We start from the raw sequence: 26,679 nt of genomic DNA on the forward strand, positions 1-26,679 counted from the left end.
GGAGGCTCACATAGAGACATCTACTACAGAGAGAAGCTCTCTGGCCCCCCGACACCCCCCCACACACCCCTCCATGTACACAGGCCCTGTGTACTCCAGCCCCAGACCGTAAACGCACTAATCTGGTAAAACCCACTGAGGTGGCCATCCTCATTGACTCAAATGGGAAATTCATCCAAGAAGATAAACTCTTCCCTCAACACAAGGTGTGCAAAATATGGTGCCCAAAAACACAGGATGCACTCCACATCCTGTCCCAGCCTGACTTTGGCACACCAGGCCACATCATTATTCACACCGGCACCAACAACCTGCGAGAGGAGCAGGAGAGAGTAGGCAGCCTGGTCAACAGAGTAGCAGAGAGGGCCTCTGAGTGGTTCCCCAACTCCCACATCACCATCTCCACTCTGCTGCCCCGCAAAGACTTTCATCCCCGTACCATTCAGAAAGTCAACGCTGACATCACCAGAGGGTGTGGCCTACTCCCGAACGTACACGTTGCTCACCACCCAACAATCACCCCAGAGCATCTGCACGACCACTCCCACCTGAGGAAGCAGATAGTAGGGATGTTTACCAAGTCTCTAAAGGATGTGGCACTTGGTAGACAAACACCCCATGCTGTACTGGACAGAGGACCACCCAGAGACCCCTACCAGACCACTGCACCACCAAGGAGCCCCAGGCCCCCACAACGCCCCACCAGACCCAGTGCACCCCACCCACCACCAGACCATTACCACTTCCATCGGCTTAGCCAGACCGGACTGGGCCCAGCCTACTACCCCGCACCAGACCACCACCCCTACCAGACCAGAGAGGAAGCCCCACGGCCCAGAACTGGCCCTCCTCCACTCCACAGGGCCCAACAGCAGGACCAGTGCAGCTACGTAGAGGTCGTCAGAGGACAGGAGAACCCTGTAGGATTAAGTGAGATTAAACAGCTCCTCCAATACATCTGCACTAAACACACACGGACGCATGCACACACACACACACCTGTGGTACTAGAATTTACTTGTTCAATGAATAGGAATATATACATATATATACATATATATATATATATATATATATATATATACATATATATATATATATACATATATATATATATATATATATATATATACACACATATATATATACATACATATATATATATACATATACATATACATGTACATATATATATACATATATATATATATATATACATATATATATATACATATATATATATATATATATATATATATATATATATATATACATATACATATATATATTTTTTTTAGCTGTTATCCTGTTTCTCACTCTTAACAACTTATTAGTTAGTAGTTACTGTATTTCTGACTGCTATTCTTTCTTTTTGCAACATGAAATCACTATCAGTTAGCATGTGGAACATTCAGGGCCTAAACTCATCAACCTATCAGTTAGCATGTGGAACATTCAGGGTCTAAACTCATCAACCTGTCAGTTAGCATGTGGAACATTCAGGGTCTAAACTCATCAACCTATCAGTTAGCATGTGGAACATTCAGGGCCTAAACTCATCAACCTGTCAGTTAGCATGTGGAACATTCAGGGCCTAAACTCATCAACCTGTCAGTTAGCATGTGGAACATTCAGGGCCTAAACTCATCAACCTTTGGACTGAAGAGTTTAGCACTGGAATTCAACAAAAATCTTAAAGATGTTGACGTCATCCTTCTGCAGGAGACATGGTGTAAGGCTGACATTGTCACTCACTGTCCCACAGGCTACAGTGAGGTAATTGTGCCATCACAGAAACACAGCTCTGTCAATAGAAGCAGAGACTCTAGAGGACTGATCATTTGGTACAAATCAGAACTACAAAATCTAATTGATCCCCTCAAAATTGGTAAATATCACATTTGGTTAAAACTGAAAAAATAACTTGTACTGACAGAAAAATATGTTTTCCTTTGCGCAGTATATATCCCCCCTCAGAATCTCCATATTACTCAGAGATCTTCCCCACCCTTGAGGAAGAGACGTGCCATTTCCAGGCCCAGGGAAATGTGCTCATCTGTGGGGACACAAATGCGCACACAGGAACACTACCTGATCTAACGAGCACACGAGGGGACAGCTTTATTACAGGCCATACTGTTTCTAACTGCCTTCATCTCCCCCATAGAAACAACAGTGACAGCACCGTCAACAAAAATGGAAGGGATCTTTTGCAGCTCTGTAGAAGCCTGGGTCTGTACTTTGTCAATGGTAGGTTACGGGGGGACTCTTTGGGGAGATTCACCTACTGCTCACCTCTTGGCCACAGTACAGTAGACTATATGATCACAGATATTGACCCCTTCTCTCTCAGCTCATTCACTGTCAAGCCACTAACACCTCTGTCTGATCACAGCCAAATTACGTTGTTGCTCAAAAGAACAGACATGGAAACAACCACACATTCACAGCCCAGTAAGCTGTACAACATCAGAAATTCATACAGATGGGCCCAAAACAGCACAGAAGAATACCAGAAAGCAACCTGGAACCAAAATATCCAAACACTTAGATAACTTTCTGGATACCACATTCACTCACAGTAAAGAAGGCATCAATCTAGCAGTACAAAACATCAACTATATATTCAGGCAAACGGCAAAAGAAGCACAATTGAAATGGATAAAAAACAAAACAAAAAAGACCACAGATGACAACTGGTTTGATGCAGATTGTAAAATTATACGGAAAAAACTTAGAACACTATCCAACCAAATCACAGAGACCCAAATAATGGTGAATTACGCCTTCATTACTGTGAGACTTTAAAACTCTATAAAGGTACACTCAGAACCAAAAAAGCACAGTACAACAGCAAGCAGCTGACACTAATTGAGGAGTCCATAAACACAAACAACTTCTGGCAAAATTTGAAAAAACTAAAAAAATCTAAACAAGAGGAATTAGCGATACAAAATGGTGACATATGGACAACCCATTTTAAAACACTCTACAACACCATTCAAATTGACAAAAACGCAGAACAACGCCAAATTCAAGAGAAGTTGAATGGATTATAAAAAGCTATAAAGGACAATGAAAATCCATTGGACTCCCCAATTACTGACCAGGAGCTCTATAAGAAACTTCAGGCTATCAAATTTAAAAAAGCATGCGGACCTGATGGCATCCTAAATGAGATGCTCAAACTCACTAGTGCAACATTTCAATTGGCTATATTAAAAGTGTTTAATTTGATCCTGAGTGTAGGTTATTTCCCTGACATCAAGGACTCATAACCCCAATCTTTAAGAACGGAGACAAATTTGACCCTAACAATTACAGAGGCATTTGTGTGAACAGTAACCTGGGGAAGGTTTTCTGTAGTATTATAAATGTAAGAGTTCTACATTTCCTTAATAAGCACAATGTCTTGAGTAAAAGCCAAATTGGATTTATACCAAAACATCGCACAACTGATCATATTTACACCCTACACACCCTGATAGATAAACATGTCCACCAAAATAATACCAAAATATACGCTTGCTTTATCGAATTCCAAAAAGCATTTGATTCTATTTGGCATACAGGACTGTTCTACAAAGTTATTGAAAGTGGTGTAGGGGGTAAAACATATGACATAATTAAATCAATGTATACTGGCAATACGTGCAGCATTAAAATTAGTAAGAAAAGAACATAATTCTTTAACCAGGGGCGGGGCCTTCGCCAGGGTTGCAATCTGAGCCCTGCACTCTTCAATATTTACATTAACGAATTGGCCACTATTCTAGAAAAATGCTCAGCCCCTGGTGTTAGTCTCCACAATTCAGAAGTTAAATGCCTACTCTTCGCAGATGACCTATGCCTGCTGTCACCCTCAGCACATGGCCGACAGCAGAGCCTGGACCTGCTAGAGCAGTGGCAGTAAACCCCAAAAAGACTAAAATAATGATTTTCCAGAGAAGATCCAGATATCAGGGAATTAGACCAAAGTTCTCAATTGGTACAAAACATATAGAGTACTGTACACACTACAATTACTTAGGTTTAAAAATAAGCTCAACTGGACACCTTAATGAGGCAGTGAATGAACTGAGAGAACGCACGCAGGGCATTCTACGCCATTAAAAAGCAAAATTTGGCTAACACTAATTGAATATGTCATTGAACCAATTGCACTTTATGGCAGCGAGGTGTGGGGTCCACTTGCAAAACAAGATTTCATCAAATGGGACAAACACCCCATTGAAACCCTGCATGCAGAGTTCTGTAAGATTCTCCTACATGTCCAGAGGAAAACTACAAACAATGCATGCAGGGCAGAATTAGGACAATATCCACTAATAATAAAAACTAAAAAAAGAGCAATTACGTTTTGGAAACATCTAAAATACAGTGACCCCCTCTCATATCATTACCAAGCCCTGCAATGCCAAGAGCTGAGCAAAGAAAAGAGTCTCCTCATCCAGCTGGTCCTGGGGCTGAATTCACAAACCTGTTCTACTAACACACTGAAGCCTCAGGACCAGAACATCCAATCAATCAGAATAAACCAAATTACAACACAGTCAAAACAAAACTACATTGCTTATTGGGAAACACAAGCACAAACACAAAGCAAAATGCAGTGCTATCTGGCCCTAAATCGACAGTACACCGTGGCTAAATATTTGACCACGGTTACTGATCAAAACCTTAGAAAAACCTTGACAAAGTACAGGCTCAGTGAGCACAGCCTTGCCATTGAGAAGGGTCGACACAGGAAAACCTGGCTCCCTGTAGAGGAAAGGCTGTGCAACCACTGCACAACAGCAGAACCTGAGACGGAGCTGCATTTCCTGACAAAATGTAAAAAATATAAAACAATTAGAAAAAATGTCATTTCCCCAAATTTGAAACCCTTATTCAAGGTTTCAAAGACCTCTTTGATGAGGATAGGCTACCCGTCCTGTTGGGGGAGGACGCAGAGAGCTGTGGGTTGGCAGCGCACTACATTGCTGCCTGCCATAAGTTGAGGGACAGTGTCTGACAGACCAATCAACCTGCACATGTACTCTACTGTATGGTTATCTTGACCCTTGGTTATTGTTGTTACTGTTGTCAATTTTGATTCTCATTTTTATATTGTAAATATCCAAAATAAGCTTTGGCAATATGTACATTGTTACGTCATGCCAATAAAGCGAATTGAATTGGGAGAGGTGGGTATATTCAATTACAGATATATCTAGCTCTAGATCTTTTTTTTTACTGTCAAAGGCAATCTGTGGTGGTGGTGTCTGACAGAATGATGGAGAACCAGGGAAGAACAGAGGGGGCACGGTCACATTCTGTAATCCAATCACGTTAACACACATTAAAAGGTGCCTCTAACGCAGCCAATGGATACCTTGGCAATCTTATCAATCAACCTAGCCGATACCCAAGAATAGGTCTAACGCTGGTAAACATTCAACTTAAATCGGAGTAATGTAGAATCAATGTAGAATCAATGTAGAATCTGAACCCACAAACACCCATAGAGAAATGCACCAAACAAATAGGTGCAGGACCTTAGCAATCTTCGCTGCACAGCCTTCTGAATGTAATTCTATGGGCCCATCTATCTCCTTCATCTGCATCAACCTTTACGTTACTAACTTTATTGTCCCCATGGGGAAATGTTGTTGCAGTGTCATGTACACGTTTAAAGTGTCATTTAAATAACAAAACAAATTGACAATACAACTTTCATAACAGTTACTGGGTGGATAGGAACATAAGCCTGAGCTATTTAGGAGGGATATCACACCTGGCACAAATGATTGTCTAATTGTTTTTTTTCCTGCTGAGGGGTGCCCTGTACCTGAGCCCAGAGGGGAGTAGTTCAAAGTCCGGGTACAGGGGGTGGCTTGGGTCTAAAATGATTTTGTGAGCCTTGCGGATGGCCCTGACCTTAAAGATCTCATCCAGGCCTGTCTGTTTGACTCCAAGTACCTTGCTTGCTGTGGTGATAATCCTTCTCAGCATATTTCTCTGGCTGACAGTGGAATTGCCAAACCAACAAACAATACAAAAAGTTAAAATACTCTCAATGAAAGATATGTAAAACAGAGTCAGTATAGTACAACTAACATTAAAAGATTCCAGCTTTTTGAGAAAGTACAGTCTCCGTTGGCTCTTTTTGTTGATCAGGTCTGTACATTTACACCACTGAAGCTTATTGTCCAAGAGGACACCCAGATACCTTGTTCAGAAGCTTCAGTCCTTTAGCACATCCTTTGATCTATGCCATATCATTAAGGGTGACTGCATCATACAGCCCCTTTGACCGTTTAACTGTAACAGCAGGACTGTTTGGTAAAAAGAGGAAGAGAGATTTCGGTGTCATCACAGCAGCAAGATTTGTGACCTGTTGCCACAAGAAAAGGGCAACCAGTGAAGAACAAACACCATTGTAAATACAACCTATATTTAATGTTTATTTTCCCTTTTGTACTTTAACTAATTGCACATTGTTACAACACTGTGTATATATACACACATAATATGACATTTGAAATGTCTTAATTCTTTGGAACTTTAATAAGTGTAATGTTTACTGTTCACTTCATTGATTATTTAACTTTTGTTTATTATCTATTTCACTTGAGAGAGCGAGAGAAATCCTGGTATGTACACATGAGTGTGATCACACGGAGAGGGGGCAAGGAGTTCGGAGAACACCGAAGGGCTGCAGTGTTTAATCTGAGGAGTATGAATGAACTTGTGAACGTGGGATAGCTAGAGAGAGAGAACAGTGGTGGTGGGTTTTAAGTCCATGTTCCTTCATGTAACTCCACCTCAAACAGGTGTTCTCCCAACAGGGATCAGTTATGTCTGATCATCATACCTCCTTTATTCATCAACTCATGGTTCCCTCTTCTCTCTTCCCACTCTTTTTCTGTTCCTGGAAGAAAAGAAAAAAAAAGAGTATCCCTTTGCTCTCTGCTGCTTCTTTGAGAATATCTTTGGAGAAACCCTGGTTACACGACAGACAGACAGACAGACAGACAGACAGACAGACAGACAGACAGACAGACAGACAGACAGACAGACAGACAGACAGACAGACAGACAGACAGACAGACAGACAGACAGACAGACAGACAGACAGACAGACAAGCTCCAGTGATGCCTAAGAAAATCAATGTGGCACTAAATCTACAGTACTTCATCAGTACCAGTGTGGTTTCTCCCGGCCATTCACACTCAGGTGCACATAAAGCGCCTTGAGACCAAGCGATAATGACTGGACATAAATACCATCTAAATGCAATCAACGACTTGTTTATCTTGCAGTCTAAAGGCCTGTGTCTGTACCATGTATAGCTTAGACACCAGACTTCTGTTACTGATACTTCCCTAATCAGAGGTGTCCCAGATGGCACTCTATTTAAAGCATACTAGATTATTGAAATTGCACATAATATAAACCTACATGTTTTTGCTAGAGGTCCAACGGCATGGCCGATTAATTAGGGCCGATTTCAAGTTTTCATAATCGGTATTATTTTTATTCCGATTATGGCCGATTATATTGCACTACACGAGGAGACTGCGTGGCAGGCTGACCACCTGTTATGCAAGTGCAGCCAGGAGCCAAGGTAAGTTGCTAGCTAGCATTAAACTTATCTTATAAAAAAAACAAGACTTAGGGTTGCCGCCCGTTTGATAAAATACAGAACGGTTCCGTATTTCACTGAAAGAATAAACGTTTTGTTTTCGAAATGATAGTTTCCGGATTTGACCATATTAATGGCCAACGGCTTGTATTTCTGTGTTTATTATATTATAATTAAGTCTATGATTTGATAGAGCAGTCTGACTGAGCGGTGGTAGGCGGCAGCAGGCTCGTAATACCCTGACTACACCGCTCGCGTCTCGTGCGCGAGCATTGCAAAATAAATGTAGAAATCTATGTCATTCAATTATTGCACCCACACTGCTCGCTCGAGTCAACGGGCGTCTGCGCTGCCAAGGGCTAAAATAGAAGTCCTTTCAATTTCTGACGCAGATCGCGCTGCAAGTCCAGCCTATCCCATCTCCTCATTGGTTTATAGCAGCAGGTACCCACGTGCCATCTCCTCATTGGTTATACCCACATGGGTGATTTGAAAGACGAACTGTGTTGCCGGTCGTCGTAGTAATACTATGAAAGTTTAGATGCCAATCACCATATAAATTCAAAAATGAAAAATCCTGGAAGGAGGAGAGATGACTAGAAACTATTTGGTTACTGTTTTATGTGTGGTTAATTGTCGGAGTAGAGGACCTTGTGTATTTCAGGTAAAATAACAACCTAATGTTTATATCCCAGGACAAATTAGCTAGCAACAGCAAACTAGCTAAATAGGACAAATTAGCTAGCAACAGCAAACTAGCTAAATAGGACAAATTAGCTAGCAACAGCAAACTAGCTAAATAGGACAAATTAGCTAGCAACAGCAAACTAGCTAAATAGGACAAATTAGCTAGCAACAGCAAACTAGCTAAATAGGACAAATTAGCTAGCAACAGCAAACTAGCTAAATAGGACAAATTAGCTAGCAACAGCAAACTAGCTAAATAGGACAAATTAGCTAGCAACAGCAAACTAGCTAAATAGGACAAATTAGCTAGCAACAGCAAACTAGCTAAATAGGACAAATTAGCTAGCAACAGCAAACTAGCTAAATAGGACAAATTTGCTAGCAACAGCAAGCTAGCTAAATAGGACAAATGAAAGTTTAGATGCCAGTTTAGATGCAAACTAACTAGCTAAATTGCCATAAATGTTTAATGCTTTTCGACCTGTAGCCAAATTAATGTTATTGGTTCAGAGTTTGTTTTGATATTTTAACCTGTGTGTGGTGATCGCGTTTGGTGTAGGGGGACAACATTTATGCACGATGGCGCACGTGCGCAGCAGGTTTGGGTTCCGTGTTAAACAGCACTGTGAAGCAAGCATTGCTTTGTCGTCAAGCCTATCAACTCCTGTGATTAGGCTGGCAATACTAAAGTGCCTATTAGAACATCCAATAGTCAAAGGTATATGAAATACAAATGGTATAGAGAGAAATAGTTGACGCGTCATAATTCCTATAATAACTACAACCTAAAACTTCTTAACTGGGAATATCCAAGAACTGGGAATTTTGAACCACCAGCTTTCATATGTTCTGATCAAGGAACTTAAACGTTAGCTTTTTTACATGGCACACATTGCACTTTTACTTTCTTCACCAACACTATGTTTTTGCATTATTTAAACTAAATTGAGCATGTTTCATTATTTATTTGAGACAAAATAGATTTTATGTATTATATTAAGTTTTAAAAAAGTGTTCATTGTTCATTCAGTATTGTTGTAATTGTCATTAATACAAATATAATATTATTATTTTTAAATCGGCTGATTAATCGGTATCGGCTTTTTTGGTCCTCCAATAATCGGTATCGGTGTTAAAAAATCATAGTCGGTCGACCTCTTGTTTTTGCATACTATTTAGGAGGCAAGTGTGGGTATTGGGACAAGGTCCGTAACAAGTCACTAGAGAATGATATGTAGTTCTATGAGGATTTCGTCTCACAGACAGAGGTTTGTGTTGATCTGGAGGAGCAAATGCTATGTGACCTATTCAATAGACTGATTCAATTACAGTCTCTATAAGGCCCCTTCATTTGTCATATGTCTACACACAACCTCAGTGCACGTATCAACACACACACACACACCTCGGACGTCAATATAGACCCTGAACAAATTACCTTGAAAAGAGAGTACCTGGGCACACAAACACACTCATTCAGTTGTACACAAGTGACCAATGTGCACCTGTACGCAGGCTTATAAAGACAAGCATGGTGAGGAAAAAACAAACACACACACACAGTGTACACTGTCTTCTAAAATGTTTGCCAAAGAGTCATGTAACCTTTAACGATCTGTAACCTCTGCTTGAACGATATAATTAGCCACGCTACTTTAACCACACTCAGTCTGTGTGTGCGCGTGTGTTTATGCGTCGGTGGGAGAAAGAGAGAGAAAGAAATAAAATCTTTGTCCTCAACAGTTCTCTCCTTGTCGCCAGTGTTTCTCATAGATTCGAGACATATGGTGAAAACCTCCCATCGCCACTCTGAAGCCTTCAAAACAGGAAGCAGTTGGAAGCAGTGGTCAGTCACAAAGCAACTTCCTGTGGTGGTCTGGGGCATCACAGGAAGAACTGAACTGAAGAGCCAAGCTCCTAGACATGAGACAAATCTGCATCCAAATGGCACCCTATTCCCTACGTAGTGCACTACTTTTGACCAGGGCCCATAGGGGACAAACAAGATTGTAGACGCATTGAAACCAGAGTTGTGTTCTCTGAAATTAAGTTGTTGGGAAGCCTTGTGAATGTTTTTTATCACAAATGTATGTATCTACACTATATATGCAAAAGTATGTGGACACCCCTTAAAATTAGTGGATTTGGCTATTTCAGCCACACCCGTTGCGACAGGTGTATAAATTTGAGCACGCAGCCAAGCAATCTCCATAGACAAACATTGACAGTAGAATAGCCTTACTTATGATCTCAGTGACTTTCAACATGGCACTATCATAGAATGCCACCTTTCCAACAAGTCTGTTCATCAAATGTATGCCCTTCTAGAGCTGCCCCAGTCAACTGTAAGTGCTGTTATTGTAAAGCGGAAACGTCTAGGAGCAACAACAGCTCAGCCGCGAAGTGGTAGGCCACACAAGCACACAGAACGGGACAGCCGAGTGCTGAAGCTTATAAAAATCCTCTGACCTTGGTGGCAACACTCACTACCGAGTTTCAAACTTCCCCTGGAAACAACGTGAGCACAAGAACGGCTACTTGGCTATGGAAATGGGTTTCCATGGCCGAGCAGCTGCAAACAAGCCGAGCAGCCGCAAACAAGCCTATGCTAAGCATCGGCTGGAGAGGTGTAAAGCTCGCTGCCATTGGACTCTGGAGCAGTGAAAACGCGTTCTCTGGAGTGATGAATCACGCTTCACCATCTGGCAGTCCAACAGATAAATCTGGGCTTAGCAGATAGCTGGAGAACACTACAGTTGGCACTATGCATTGAGGCAGGTAAAGGTTGGTGGAGGAGGAATAATGGTGTGGGGCTGTTTTTCATGATTCAGCTAGGCCCCTTGGTTCTAGTGAAGGGAAATCTTAACGCTACAGCATACACTGGCATTCTAGAAGATTCTGTGCTTCCAACTTTGTGGAAACAGTTTGGGGAAGGCCCTTTCCTGTTTCAGCATAACAATTCCACCGTGCACAAAGCGAGGTCCATACAGAAATGGTTTGTCGAGATCGGTGTGGAAGAACATGGGATGAATTGGAACACCGACTGCGAGCCAGGCTTAATCGCCCAACATCAGTGCCCGACCTCACTAATGCTCGTGGCTGAATGGAAGCAAGTCCCTGCAGCAATGTTCCAACATCTAGTGGAAAGCCTTCCCTGAATATATACATGTAGGTCCATCATCATTTCTACATATTCTATCTAGTTTTAGACATTCAAGTGTGGCCTGAGCAGACAGGAGAGATCCATTTTACTGGATTATATGGGTGAATGAACAGATGGAGAGAGAGAAAGATGGAGAACAAGAGAAGGAAACGGCAGATAGGCCTTGAGAAGCAGGGAGAGGTTGAGGTTCTGAGGGGAAGTATGAGGAATAAACAGAGGATATAGCTAAAATGAAAGGTTCATCTGTGATAGATCGAGGTATGCCGAAAGAGAGCGAGGAGAGAGATAGACGTGGGGGGATGGAGGTCGGAACAGAGAATCCTGTGTGTGCTAAATAAATCCAAGCCTTTCCTGGAATGCATTAATACTGAAAGCTTTGGCACACGGACAGACCACATTCCTAAATCACAGACCCTTTAATCAACCATTCTCTAACCTCTGACCTAATTCCAGGAGATAAAGCTGTGTGTGAAAGTGTGTGGGCGCGTTGTATGGATAGGTGCCTTGCAGCAGGTAGTCTCTAGTCTATCTATGCTGTCACTTAGCAACTTCAGATGCAAACATGGTGTTCAAATCATGGTCTCAGAACACAAGTGTGTAATCAACACCCACCCAGAATGAGCCTAATTACAGAACACTCCAGTCAGCAGAATTAGAATGTTTTCAGAATACTGTAAAATCTCAGGATATAAAAAAAATTCAAACTATGTTTGTGGAATGTTAAGTGGTCTTTGTAAATTGTTTATAACATGAAAGAAAAATATTTTTAAAAGAATTAGGATGTACAGTAGGTCATTAGTGGGCAGACTACTAATTAAGAGACGATCAAGAGACACACAGTAGGTACCAGCAGGCGTAAAACACATGGCTATCTGAGATCTCTGTGCTAAAAACAAACACACACACAACCAAAACCATCACGCAAAAAAATAAAATAAATGTTCTGGACAAGGAGTCGTAGAATTAAAAAAGTGGTATGTGTAGGCCTAACTATGATAATTTTTGTCTCACTTCCTCAACTGTGTGTGTATGACGTTCATGCACTTTGTGTGCGCACGTACATGATACAGTATGGGAAAGGAAGTCACTGTTACAACGGGGAGGAGAAACAGGAAGTGTGAAGTGGTTGTGTCATTCCCTCAGCAACAACATGATTCAACACACCACTCACTTCACAACACCCACACCAACCCATAACCAGCAGATGGACTTAGTCAAGTCAAAACCACCAACTAACAGCTTACCAGAAGTATCTCTCCTCAAGTCAAAACCACCAACTAACAGCTTACCAGAAGTATCTCTCCTCAAGTCAAAACCACCAACTAACAGCTTACCAGAAGTGTCTCTCCTCAAGTCAAAACCACCAACTAACAGCTTACCAGAAGTGTCTCTCCTCAAGTCAAAACCACCAACTAAGAGCTTACCAGAAGTGTCTCTCCTCAAGTCAAAACCACCAACTAAGAGCTTACCTGAAGTATCTCTCCTCAAGTCAAAACCACCAACTAACAGCTTACCAGAACTGTCTCTCCTCAAGTCAAAACCACCAACTAAGAGCTTACCAGAAGTATCTCTCCTCAAGTCAAAACCACCAACTAACAGCTTACCAGAAGTATCTCTCCTCAAGTCAAAACCACCAACTAACAGCTTACCAGAAGTATCTCTCCTCAAGTCAAAACCACTAACTAACAGCTTACCAGAAGTATCTCTCCTCAAGTCAAAACCACCAACTAACAGCTTACCAGAAGTATCTCTCCTCAAGTCAAAACCACCAACTAACAGCTTACCAGAAGTGTCTCTCCTCAAGTCAAAACCACCAACTAAGAGCTTACCAGAAGTGTCTCTCCTCAAGTCAAAACCACCAACTAACAGCTTACCAGAAGTATCTCTCCTCAAGTCAAAACCACCAACTAAGAGCTTACCAGAAGTATCTCTCCTCAAGTCAAAACCACCAACTAACAGCTTACCAGAAGTATCTCTCCTCAAGTCAAAACCACCAACTAACAGCTTACCAGAAGTATCTCTCCTCAAGTCAAAACCACCAACTAACAGCTTACCAGAAGTGTCTCTCCTCAAGTCAAAACCACCAACTAAGAGCTTACCAGAAGTATCTCTCCTCAAGTCAAAACCACCAACTAACAGCTTACCAGAAGTATCTCTCCTCAAGTCAAAACCACCAACAGCTTACCAGAAGTGTCTCTCCTCAAGTCAAAACCACCAACTAAGAGCTTACCAGAAGTGTCTCTCCTCAAGTCAAAACCACCAACTAACAGCTTACCAGAAGTATCTCTCCTCAAGTCAAAACCACCAACTAAGAGCTTACCAGAAGTATCTCTCCTTCTGTACAAATCTTTGATGTTCCAGATGAGATGCATGTTTGAGGATGATTCTCAGGTAAAAGGCGGACATGATTAAAGTCATTCAGACAACGAGTTAACCACAGTTTCTGCTTAAAACGTGACAGCAGCCCTCAGCTGTCCTGTAGGCCCTCAGTTCAACCCCAAACCTACTAAACCACCAGAGGCTGGAGGGTAGTGGAGTTTGAGCTATCAAGCACATTGTGAATATTTGTTTGGTTGTTTCGGCATGAGCAGGGTATTTGTTTAAAATGTAGGACGCCTCAGTGAATGAAGCCTTGGTGAGTTAGGGGGTGATGAATCTGGTGAATGTTATTACAGAGACTTACGCACACACATACAGTTGAAGACGGAAGTTTACATACAGTACACTTAGTTTGTAGTCATTAAAACTCGTTTTTCAACCACCCCACAAATTTCTGGTTAACAAACATTTGTTTTGGCAAGTCGGTTAGGACATCTACTGTGTGCATGACACAAGTCATTTTTCCAACAATTGTTTACTGACAGATTATTTCACTTATAATTCACTGTATCACAATTCCAGTGGGTCAGACGTTTACATACACTAAATTGATTGTGCCTTTAAACAGCTTGGAAAATCCCAGAAAATGATGTCATGGCTTTAGAAGCTTCTGATAGGCTAATTGACATCATTAGAGTCAATTGGAGGTGTACCTGTGGATGTATTTCAAGGCCTACCTTCAAACTCAGTGCCTCTTTGCTTGACATCATGGGAAAATCAAAAGAAATCAGCCAAGACCTCAGAAAAAAAGATTGTAGACCTCCACAAGTCTGGTTCATCCTTGGGAGCAATTTCCAAACGCCTGAAGGTACCACGTTCATCTGTACAAACAATAGTACGCAAGTATAAACACCATGGGACCATGCAGCCGCCATACCGCTCAGGAAGGAGACGCGTTCTGTCTCCTAGAGATGAACGTACTTTGGTGCGAAAAGTGCAAATCAATGCCAAAACAACAGCAAAGGACCTTGTGAAGATGCTGGTGGAAACCGGTACAATATCCACAGTCAAATGTATCTATATCCACAGTCAAATGTGTCCTATATCGACATAACCTGAAAGGCCACTCAGCAAGGAAGAAGCCACTGCTCCAAAACCGCCATAAAAAAGACAGACTACCGTTTGCAACTGCACATGGGGACATAGATCGTACTTTTTGGAGAAATGTCCTCTGGTGTGAGAACTGTTTGGCCATAATAACCATCGTTATGTTTGGAGGAAAAAGGGGGAGGCTTGCAAGCCGAACACATCCCAACCGTGAAGCACAGGGGTGGCAGCATCATGTTATGGGGGTGCTTTGCTGCAGGAGGGACTGGTGCACTTCACAAAATAGATGGCACCATGAGGCAGGAAAATTATGTGCATATATTGAAGCAACATCTCAAAACATCAGTCAGAAAGTTAAAGCTTGGTCGCAAATGGGTCTTCCAAATGGACAATGACTCCAAGCATACTTTCAAAGTTCTGGCAAAATGGCTTAAAGACAACAAAGTCAAGGTATTGGAGTGGACACCACAAAGCCCTGACCTCAATCCTATAGAAAATTTGTGGGAAGAACCCCTGAGTCAATACATGTTAGAATCACCATTGGCAGCGATTACAGCTGTGTCTCTAAGAGCTTTGTACACCTGGATTGTAAAATATTTGCACATTATTATTTTTCAAGTTCTTCAAGCTCTGTCAAGTTGGTTGTTGATCATTGCTAGACAGCCATTCTCAAGTCTTACCATACATTTTCAAGACAATTTAGGTCAAAACTGTAACTAGGCCACTCAGGAACATGCAATGTCATCTTGGTAAGCAACTCCAGTGTATATTTAGCCTTGAGTTTTAGGTTATTGTCTTGCTGAAAGGTGAATTTGTCTCCCAGTGTCTTTTGGAAAGCAGACTGAACAAGGTTTAACTCTAGGATTTTGCCTGTGCTTAGCTCTATTCCGTTTCGTTTTAGCCTAAAACAAATTCTAGTCCTGCCGATGACAAGCATACCCATAATATGATGCAGCCAGCACCATGCTTGAAAATATTAAGAATGGTACTCAGTGATGTGTTGGATTTGCCCCAAACATCACGCAAATTCATTTCTTTGCCAGATTTGTTGCAGTTTTACATTAGTGCCTTATTGCAAACAGGATGCATGTTTCGGGAAATTGTTTATTCTGTACAGGCTTCCTTCTTTTCACTCAATCATTTAGGTTAGTATTCTGGAGTAACTATGTTGTTTATCCATCCTCAGTTTTCTCCTATCACAGCCATTAAACTCTGTAACTGTTTTAAAGTCATCATTGGCTTCATGGTGAAATCCCTGAGCAGTTTGCTTCCTCTCCGGCAACTGAGTTAGGAAAGACGCCTGTATCTTTGTAGTGACTGGGTGTATTGATACTTGAAAAATGTAAGGAGAGCACACTCTAGGAGCTTAGATGCAATAATTTAATAACCAACGTTTCAACAGCCAAGCTGTCTTCCTCAGGGTATAATGGAATGGAAACTACAAGTGTAATGGCTGTGCTCAATGCAATGGCACTTATAAATGTATCTCCTTCAAACACCCCCAAACACGGAAACCGATCCCAATTAAAGGTTTTATCATGGGCTCCACTAAGGCAGTTATTTATCTTATAACTTGTCCTTGTAGTAAAATGTATGTGGGTAAAACAAAGAGCGAATTAAAAGTATGAATCTCGGAGCATCGTAGCACCATTAGGTGCAAAAACTTGACTTACCCAGTTGCGGCCCACTTTTTGGAAGCAAACCACCCCGATTTCATCCCTACGTTATATCGGCATTGAACATGTCACCCTCCCTAGTAGAGGGGGTGACCTCGACAATTTATTGTTAAAACGAGAGGCTGCCTGGATCTTTAATATAAAGACCCTTTGCTCCCTTCGGTCTCAACAAAGACTTTGATCTGAAGCCAGTCTTGTGATTTTGTTATTGTAAATGTTTGTAGGCCTATGTAGCCAAATTGTATCTATGATCGTATGCGATCCATGTTTTTGGTATGTTATTTTGATATCTGAAGATTAATCAATGATATCAAGCCACACCTGGCCATGATTACAGACACCTGTGTGTGTCCTTTGACACTATATAAACAGCTTGTCTGTTGAAACGTTGATTATTCAATTATTGCATCTGAGCTCCTAGAGTGTGCGGCTCTCCTTAAATTGTTAAAGTGTTCTACTCCGCTAGCCAGCACCTCGCCTAAACAGGTGTACGTTTCTTTTTCCTCTAGATGGGTGTATTGATACACCATCCAAAGTGTAATTAACTTCACCATGCTCAAAGGGATATTCAATGTCTGTTTTTTTACCCATCTACCAATAGGTACTCTTCTTTGCAAGGCATTGGAAAAACCTCCCTGGTCTTTGTGGTTGAATTCACTGCTCAACTGAGGGGCCTTACAGATAATTGTATGTGTGGGGTACAGAAATTAGGTAGTCATTCAACAATCATGTTAAACACTGTTATTCCACACAGAGTGAGTCCATGCAACTTATTATGTGACTTGTTAAGCACATTTTTACTCCTGAACTTATTTAGGCTTGTCATAACAAAGGGGTTTAAAACTTACTGACTCAAGACATTTCAGCTTTTCATTTTAATTTGTAAACATTTTTAAAAACATAATTCCACTTTGACATTATGGGGTATTGTGTGTAGGCCAGTGACAAAAATTTAAATTTAATCAATTTTAAATTCAGACTAACACATCAAAATATGGGAAAAGGGGGGGTGAATACTTTCTGAAGGCACTGCATGTATGTATGTATGTATGTATGTATGTATGTATGTATGTATGTATGTATGTATGTATGTATGTATGTATGTATGTATGTATGTATGTATGTATGTATGTATGTATGTATGTATGTATGTATGTAGGGAAAACTGGATTAGCTGTGTGATTCAGAAAACGTAATTTGTTCCATCACAACCACTAAAGGAAAAATATTTAAAGTTGTTGGTTTGCTGTGGTTACTTGCTCTAAAACAGCCTGAAGCAATCGGAAGTGGTCTAAAGTAGGCCAAAGCATGCTAAAGTGGGCCAAAGATGTCAATCAATGTTAACCAAAGTAGCAGGTTGGAGGAGCTACAATTCAAACCATATCCTTCTCCAGCTGTCTGCCAACCCCCCAGGCTAACACTGTTCTCACAGTCAGAACACACACACACTGGGCAATCATTAAAACTCATACAATACTACAAACACAGACCAGATTTGTCATCCAAACAGTTGAAAATATACCACTCAAGTTCCAAACAAACTCACTACACCTAACCACCCCGCTGCCCCTCCATACGCAGAGACAGGATACTAGACAGAGACAGGGTACTAGACAGAGACAGGGTACTAGACAGAGACAGGATACTAGACAGAGACAGGGTACTAGACAGAGAACTAGACAGATACAGGGTACTAGACAGAGAACTAGACAGAGACAGGGTACCACTCAGAGACAGGGTACTAGACAGAGACAGGGTACTAGACAGAGACAGGGTACCACTCAGAGCAGAGACAGGATACTAGACAGGGTACCACTCAGAGACAGGATACTAGACAAGGTACCACTCAGAGACAGGATACTAGACAGGGTACCACTCAGAGACAGGGTACCACTCAGAGACAGGGTACTAGACAGGGTACCACTCAGAGACAGGGTACCACTCAGAGACAGGATACTAGACAGGGTACCACTCAGAGACAGGGTACCACTCAGAGACAGGGTACCACTCAGAGCACCCTTACATACCTACTCAGCCTGCACGTACACCCGACAAGAAGAGTGGATTGAACAGGCCTCTGTCCCAAAGAAGTTAACCATGCAGGGAATAGGGCACCATGTGGGATGCAGCCCAGGAGGCCAAGGATGGAGAGAGGAAGAGGGGGTAAGAGGAGGATAGGAGGGAAGAGAAGAAGAGCAATAGGGAGGAAAGACAGAAATATAGGAGAGGTGATCTCCAGGCGTATGAGACAGAGTTAAACTCTCCCCTACATGCCCCTATCCAAACACACACAGCCAAATGCTCAGAATTATGTTCAAAAGGCCAAGAATGTCATATCTCCAGTTTTCCTACATACTGTACCACATAGGGATTGATCTCATCCCGAGGATCATGATCCAAACACACCAACACAGTCGTGAAGATGGCACGACAACACCTGTTCCCCCTCAGGAGGTTGAAAAGATTTGGCATGAGCCCTCAGATCCTCAAGAATTCTACAGCTGCACCATTGAGAGCATCTTGACTGGCTACATCCCCACTTGGTATTGACTGGCTACATCCCCACTTGGTATGGCAACTGCTTGACATCTGAGCGTAAAGCACAACATAGTGTAGTGTGTATGGCCCAGTACATCACTGGGGCCTGAGCTCCCTGCCATCCAGGACCTCTATACGAGGCTGTCAGAGGAATACCCCAAAAATTACTCCAGTCACCCAAGACTGTTGTCTCTGCTACTACACAGCAAGCAGTACCAGCAAGCAGTACCAAGTCTGGGACCAAAAGGCTCCTGAACAGAGCACCAAGTCTGGGACCAAAAGGCTCCTGAACAGAGCACCAAGTCTGGGACCAAAAGGCTCCTGAACAGAGCTCCAAGTCTGGGACCAAAAGGCTCCTGAACAGAGCACCAAGTCTGGGACCAAAAGGACCCTGAACAGAGCACCAAGTCTGGGACCAAAAGGCTCCTGAACAGAGCACCAAGTCTGGGACCAAAAGGCTCCTGAACAGAGCACCAAGTCTGGGACCAAAAGGCTCCTGAACAGAGCACCAAGTCTGGGACCAAAAGGACCCTGAACAGAGCACCAAGTCTGGGACCAAAAGGCTCCTGAACAGAGCACCAAGTCTGGGACCAAAAGGCTCCTGAACAGAGCACCAAGTCTGGGACCAAAAGGCTCCTGAACAGAGCACCAAGTCTGGGACCAAAAGGCTCCTGAACAGCTTCTACCCCCAAGCAATAAGACTGCTGAACAGTTAATCAAAATGGCTACCCGGACTATTTACATTGACCCCCTTTTTATTTGCACTGACTCTCTTGTACCGGCTCTACCCACACAATCACTGGACTCTACTCAGGCAGGTCACCCATGACACAAGTCAGTATTCGACATCCATCCATGTCTGAGGATGTCGGGCGATGACGTGGAAATCAGCCACTAGGGGCAACAGTGAGCGCTGTTACCTTGAAGGAGGCTTTGTGGACGGGCATGGCGGATGGGCGTAAGCGTCTGCCTCTGGTTCCAAATGTTGCATGTTTGAATCCAGCGATAGAAAGTGGTTTTTGATATTTTTGTTTTATGCCTAGCGCAAACTTGAACCCTTACCTTAACTATTCAGAGCTAATGCCTAATCTTAACCTTTGAACGATAAAGAGAGGTAACCAAACACTTTCAAATTTGACATTTGGAACAACTTTGAAATTTGATGTTTGAGAAACATGGATGCACATCTAATTCTGACGTGAGACTGTGAGAGCTTGTGACTACCCACACAGTCACACATACTACACTGACACTCCAACACACACTACATATGCTCTCTCTCACACACACACACACACACACACACACACACACACACACACACACACACACACACACACACACACACACACACACACACACACACACACACACACACACACACACACACACACACACACACACACACACGCTGCTGCTACTATGTGTATTATTTATCCTAATTGCCTAGTCATTTTCAGCCCTACCTACATGTACATATTACCTCGTACCCATGCACATGGACTCAGTACCGGTACTCCTTGTATATAGTCTCATTATTCTATTACTATTTCCTTTTTTTTTTTTACATTTTAAATCTGTGTTGTTGGGAAAGGGCTCGTAAGTAAGCATTTCACGGTAAAGTCTACACTTGTTGTATTCGGCACGTGACAAATAAAATTGTATTTGATTTTAATTCTTGAGATGAACCATAGGTTGTTTTCATGTGGGCAGCAGCGGTGTGCAAAGAAGAATGGGAAGGGGAATGAGATGAGCAACTAGGGTGCTAGCTAGTGAATGATAGTCAACTGACTACTTGTGGCAAACTTAAGTGTGTACGCTACGTGGCTCACTTTAGTTGGTAGAGCATGGCGCTGGCAAAGGCCGGATTGTGGGTTTGATTCCCACTGGAAACACCCATATAAAAATGTATGCATGCACTACTGTAAGTTGTTTTTATTTTGTTTTATTTCCAAAGTGACTGGATAAAAGCACCAGTGAAATGTATTTATGCATGTATGCATAGTTGAAGTCAGAAGTTTACATACACTTGAGGGAGGAAAATTATGTGGATATATTGAAGCAACATCTCAAGACATCAGTCAGGAAGTTAAAGCTTCGTCGCAAATGGGTATTCCAAATGGACAATGATCCAACGCATACTCCAAAGTTGTGGCAAAATGGCTTAAGGACAACAAAGTCAAGGTATTGGAGTGGCCATCACAAAGCCCTGACCTCAATCCTATAGACAATGTGTGTGCAGAACTGAAAAAGCATGTGTGAGCAAGGAGGCCTATAAACCTGACTCAGTTACACCAGCTCTGTCAGGAGGAATGGGCCAAAATTCACCCAACTTATTGTGGGAAGCTTGTAGAAGGCTACCTGAAACATTTGACCCAAGTTAAACAATTTAAAGGCAATGCTACCAAATACTAATTGAGTGTATGTAAACTTCTGACCCACTGGGAATGTGATGAAAGAAATAAAAGCTTAAATAAATCATTCTCTCTACTATTATTCTGACATTTCACATTCTTAAAATAAAGTGGTGATGCTAACTGACCTAAGACAGGGAATTTTTACTAGGGTTAAATGTCAGGAATTGTGAAAAACTGAGTTTAAATGTATTTGGCTAAGGTGTATGTAAACTTCCGACTTCAACTGTATGTATGTTGCTTTATGTTCAGTTGTCCCGTGCTGTGTTGTTCTCTGCTGCCCTTTGAAGATACAGTTTGTGTTGCAAGTTAGACGTGTGCTGTAGATGTCACCACATCAAACAAACACAGCAGCAGCAGATAGCAGCGCCGTGGCTCCACACTCCGCCGCGTACGTCGAGCAGCACCGCCCTTGCAGAGAAGTCATTTAACGCCACTTACAGCCCAGCGTGGGGCAGAGCTGGATATTTTAGGCGCCACAACTTTTCTGAAGCATGACAGAAAGGTAAACACATTTGTGTTTCTGACAATCCTTTACTGGCAACGCAGAAACAAATAAAGTCAACGAATAGAAAGAGAAAAGGAGACAGGAAGGAAGTTAGAGAGAGTATGAAAGAGAGAGTGACAGCAACAAAACATGAGAGAAAGTTAGAGAGAGAGAGAGGGGGCGAGCAACAAAACATGAGAGAAAGTTAGACAGAGGAGAGAGAGAGCGAGAGAGAGTCATCAGTATCTCTAACTGTTCGTGACTCAAAGCAGCATTGCAACATTAAATGTGAGGAAATTGGCCAACCTCCTGCCCAGCCAAGCGCTGGGAGCGAATCAGACCGGCACAGAGCCAACATTGACGACAAGTCATTCCTCTGTAGGGAGCAGTATCATACAAAACTGGCAACGCAAGAGATCAATACAAGGCCTAAGAAAACATTCAGCAAAACCTACAACACAAGATGAACTGTTTGGACAAGCCCAAAGTTCATGAATTACATTAAAGTCCCATAAAGAAACATGAGTCTTGCTGTGATCACAGATCAAGCAATGATTTCATCACATACTTGAGTCCTTCTCACCAGTTGTCAGATTACCTTCGGGATGTGAAGATTAAGGATTTATTTCAAAGTTTAAAACAGGAATGAAGTCTGTCTAAAGTAGAAGAATAAAGAGGGAGGAGCTGAGTCATTCCATCCAGCCCAGTCCAAAGATCTACGAATAAGTCTCTGTCTTTCTGTCTTGACTACGAAGGCAACGCAAAGCTAGTTTAGTAATAGGCCTAGAGATAGGCTACTATTTGGCAGTGTTTTAATGCCTATTTATTTCAAGCATTTCTTGCATTCATTGCCAGCAGCTGGAGCTCAAGGATCTGGGGTGCATCTCAATAGTCTAAAGGCGCTTCCTCTCCTTGTATCCTTCCCTTTATCTGCATTGATCTGAAAAGACAGGATAGGTGAAAGCGATCACCTGTCCAGGTCTTGCCAATCAGTGTGGTCTAAAGAGAGGGACTGGGAGAAGAAGAGGCGACCGGGAGAAGGAGAGGAGACTGGGAGAAAGGAGCGGAAACAGATAGGAGACAGGGAGAAATAGTATTTAATACCCCCAACATTTACCTTGATAATACTGCTCCGCCTAGGGATTCCTTTGGCATCTGTAGATTCTCCCGCTCCCGGTTTGTCAGTCATTGGGGATCCGGGACCAGTTTCGGGTTGGACAGCAGTCACGGTGTCTGACATCCCGCAGCCTCCGTTGGACAGCAAATCCTTTCGATGCGTCTCGAGGCTCACCCCATTGCCTGGCGAGGGTTTCATCCCAGCAACAGGTGGGCGCGCACCCTAACGGTCTTTAAGTCCGCTATAAATGATTTTCGTTGACGTTAGCTGTGTGTATGTCTTGATTGGTGATCGCCTCGCTACGTGAAATAACTGACAATAATACGATCCACGATGCTTCGGCGCGCCAAAGCGACTCAAGGCTTTAACAGACAGCCACACAGCCCGTGTTATCTTGCCAAGTAGACTACCCAAAAGATATCCTCTACAAATCTTGATTCTACGTCGGTAGACATTGCTTTACACGAGAATGGGAATGCCAATGATACAAATAATCAGCAGCATCACCTTCTGCCGGCGACTCATCAGAATGGAAATTCAAAAAGAGATTTTTGTTACAATGAACCGGATGGCACACCTCAAGTGCCCTGCGCAGTTGTAACCACTCCTGACGGCGCTATAGTCATCTTCATGACAGGGAAGTGAAGGCAACTGTCTAGATGGGATACAGCTTTTGTCAAATTGACGTCAAAAGTAGTTTTTTTTGTGCATTTTAGCAAACCTTAACCTAATTATCCTAACCTGCTGCGTAAGTTCTCCTAAGCCTGCTACGAAAAGTCAAGTTTGACAAGCGCTGTATCCCTTCTAGACAAAACTGCTTCAGGGGCTTGACTTGTCAGTTCTCACCACCTAACCGTTGTAGCATCGGCATAGTCTATACTACTACAGTAGATGAGCAGCATATTTCCAGCTGTTGTCGAATTTATTCACTGTCTGCGTGGAAACAGTGGCGCGAGTGTTACACTTTGGGCACCTACCTATTGATGGTTTTTCATACAACAGCCTAGTACGGATGCAATATTGGCTACGTTTCCATAAACATGCCCACTTCTTGACTGGTAAGTGTGAACCGTGGTGATCCCCACATGGCATTAAATAGCATATCCTCCTGAGACCCAGCAATTCATTTTTGTCCTCTCTAGTGGACATCCGTTATTGGTCAGTATCTCTGAGGCCATTCAAGCCACTGTGTTAAGGCCTGTAGTCCATTTGAGAAAACATTCTGGGCTTTCCAATATCACATGTGTGGGGGTGTTACCTTGACCACTTTACCTTCCTGGTTCTTAAAAAATGTCTGCCTACAAAATTAGCACATTTTATGGAAATTTGAAAAGAAGTGTGTAAGTATTACCTTTTTTTTTATATTCAAATTGTTTCTAGTAAGTAAGGAATGGTTAAGTGAGTTGTCAGGACTGTGTAATATTTTCACATTAAATAAGAGCTAAATCTGAGATGATCAAGAAATGTCCTCTGTAGTGGACACCCAGATGTCACAGCTATGCTTTCCTCTACTGTACCCATTGACTGTAATGTACTTTTTGTTTCTTATTTATGTCCTAATGACAACTACAGAGGACAATTTTGCACTTACAATAAAAGATAACAATATTTTTCAAATATCTTTCTTGGTAACATGCTTTTCTTCCACCCCAAACACTTATGTTATATTACATTAAAACAAATCTAAAAATGGTGTCTCATGAGAATATAACATTTACATTTTAGTTATTTAGCAGACGCTCTTATCCAGAGCGACTTTCAGTAGTGAGTTTTTCCTTTTTTGATAATAATGATTGGATTTTCCCATAAAAAGTTATTGGGCAAACAAATGTAATTGTGCCAATATTCCAATGGACATATCCAGGCTACGAATTAATAAACACTATTCTATTCTGTAAGACAACTTGTAGGGAAAATTGCACAAGTGGCTCTTTTCTGATCTGCACTGATCTGCTGCAAATGTCCTTGTTGTCTTTTGTATAGCAACCCATATTGGATGCCCTTTTAAAAATAAGTTGAATTGAATGTCATGGGATGAATAACACAATAAATTGCATTAGCTGGGCTTCTGAGGGGCATTATTATGGAGCCTTTCTTCTTCAAGGGTAAATGCCAGCCAGATGCATTGAATGAATGTCTGTGTTTTATTTTGTTCTTCCTTCAAAACAAAAAAACACCAACCTATTCCTGCAAAGACAAGTTGCAGCAAGGGCATCCAGGACCTATAAGTGCAAGAGGAACAATCCCTGTTCTGCCCCTTGCAGTGACTCGTTTGTACACCTGGATGGGCTCGATGAACAGTTATGTCCATATGAATTCATGACACACTTCAAAATACAGCTAGAGAGCCTCCAATATTCTATAATGTCATAATTATTACACTGTCTTGGGTAATATGCTGACATCTGTATCAGCCTTTTAACTTTTAGGCCTACAAAATAATTCCATATAGGAGTACTGATCTGGGATCAGGTCTTCCCTGTCCATGTAACTTTTTTCATTGTGCTCTAAAAAGTAAAACTGATGCTAAATCGAACTCTTACTTTGAGACGCTTGATACATACGGACCCTAGATATTCCATACTCTCTCATATCTGCTGCATTATTGCATCATAGTCTGTACTGATGAAGGAGAATGGAATGCTAATTAGAGCATGTTGACAAATATGTCATTAGTCTACGTGGGCCTCAATTCCAAATCAATAATCAATAGACACAGTGTGTGATCATTTTCCTAAGGGATTTCACTCCCACACTCCTTTTTGGCACTTATGCTTAAAAGGCAATGGGCTGATGTGTGTGTGTGTGTGTGTGTGTGTGTGTGTGTGTGTGTGTGTGCGTGTGTCCAATCTATATACTCCACCCAGTCCCTGGTGTGTCATTGAGAGAGGGAGCTCTCAGGGGAACTATCAGTATGGCCTGTTTGACATTTGGAGGACATCCATGCCACTGGGCACACACTGGATGAATCAACGTTGTTTCCACGTCATTTCCAACATGGAACAAAGGGGGCTTGTGAAGTGAATGGAAAAGATGAACAGTTGTTTACTTTTTTATTTCACCCAGAGAAGTTGACTGATGGAGAATATGTACAAAGAACACGTACTATATTGGTTCTCTATGAACTTAACGTCTGGCAGTAAAACAAGGGGTTTGCTAGTGATGCTACTTAGATGCAGTTAAGTGATGTGCAGTGAATTCTAAATAAATACAACATGAAGCATCAAAAAGGTTTTACATAAATCAAAGTAGTTTGTGATTGGGACCCCCCAACACCACACACACACACACACACACACACACACACACACACAACTGACACGACACATTCAACAGTAGTATAGTAGTAGTAGTATAGTGAACTCTAGTGGCCATTGTTGGGAGCTCTGATAGAAACTCAACCGTATGAAATGCAGACACAAGGGGACACCCTAACTCTGTCTAGACTAGAGTCACGCCTGTCCTGCATGTCACCATAGATAGAACAATGAGACAGATATTTAAATCTGAATGTACTGTAATGTTATTTTTTTATTCTATAAA

At 42.0% G+C, this 26,679-nt stretch overlaps 1 protein-coding gene across 1 annotated transcript in view; it reads right to left on the reverse strand.

The window, feature by feature from the left end:
• The window catches only part of LOC106570537 (inactive phospholipase C-like protein 2), a 47,924-nt gene extending 23,701 nt beyond the window's left edge, over positions 1–24,223 (reverse strand). The window contains 1 exon segment of the mRNA XM_045694907.1: positions 23,137–24,223. Coding sequence (XP_045550863.1) covers positions 23,137–23,334 — 198 coding nt within the window. The 5' untranslated portion in view covers positions 23,335–24,223.
• Between the last annotated feature and the right edge of the window lie 2,456 nt (positions 24,224–26,679).

This window comes from Salmo salar, chromosome ssa14, assembly GCF_905237065.1.
Source record: "Salmo salar chromosome ssa14, Ssal_v3.1, whole genome shotgun sequence".
NCBI classification, from domain to species: Eukaryota; Metazoa; Chordata; class Actinopteri; order Salmoniformes; family Salmonidae; genus Salmo; species Salmo salar.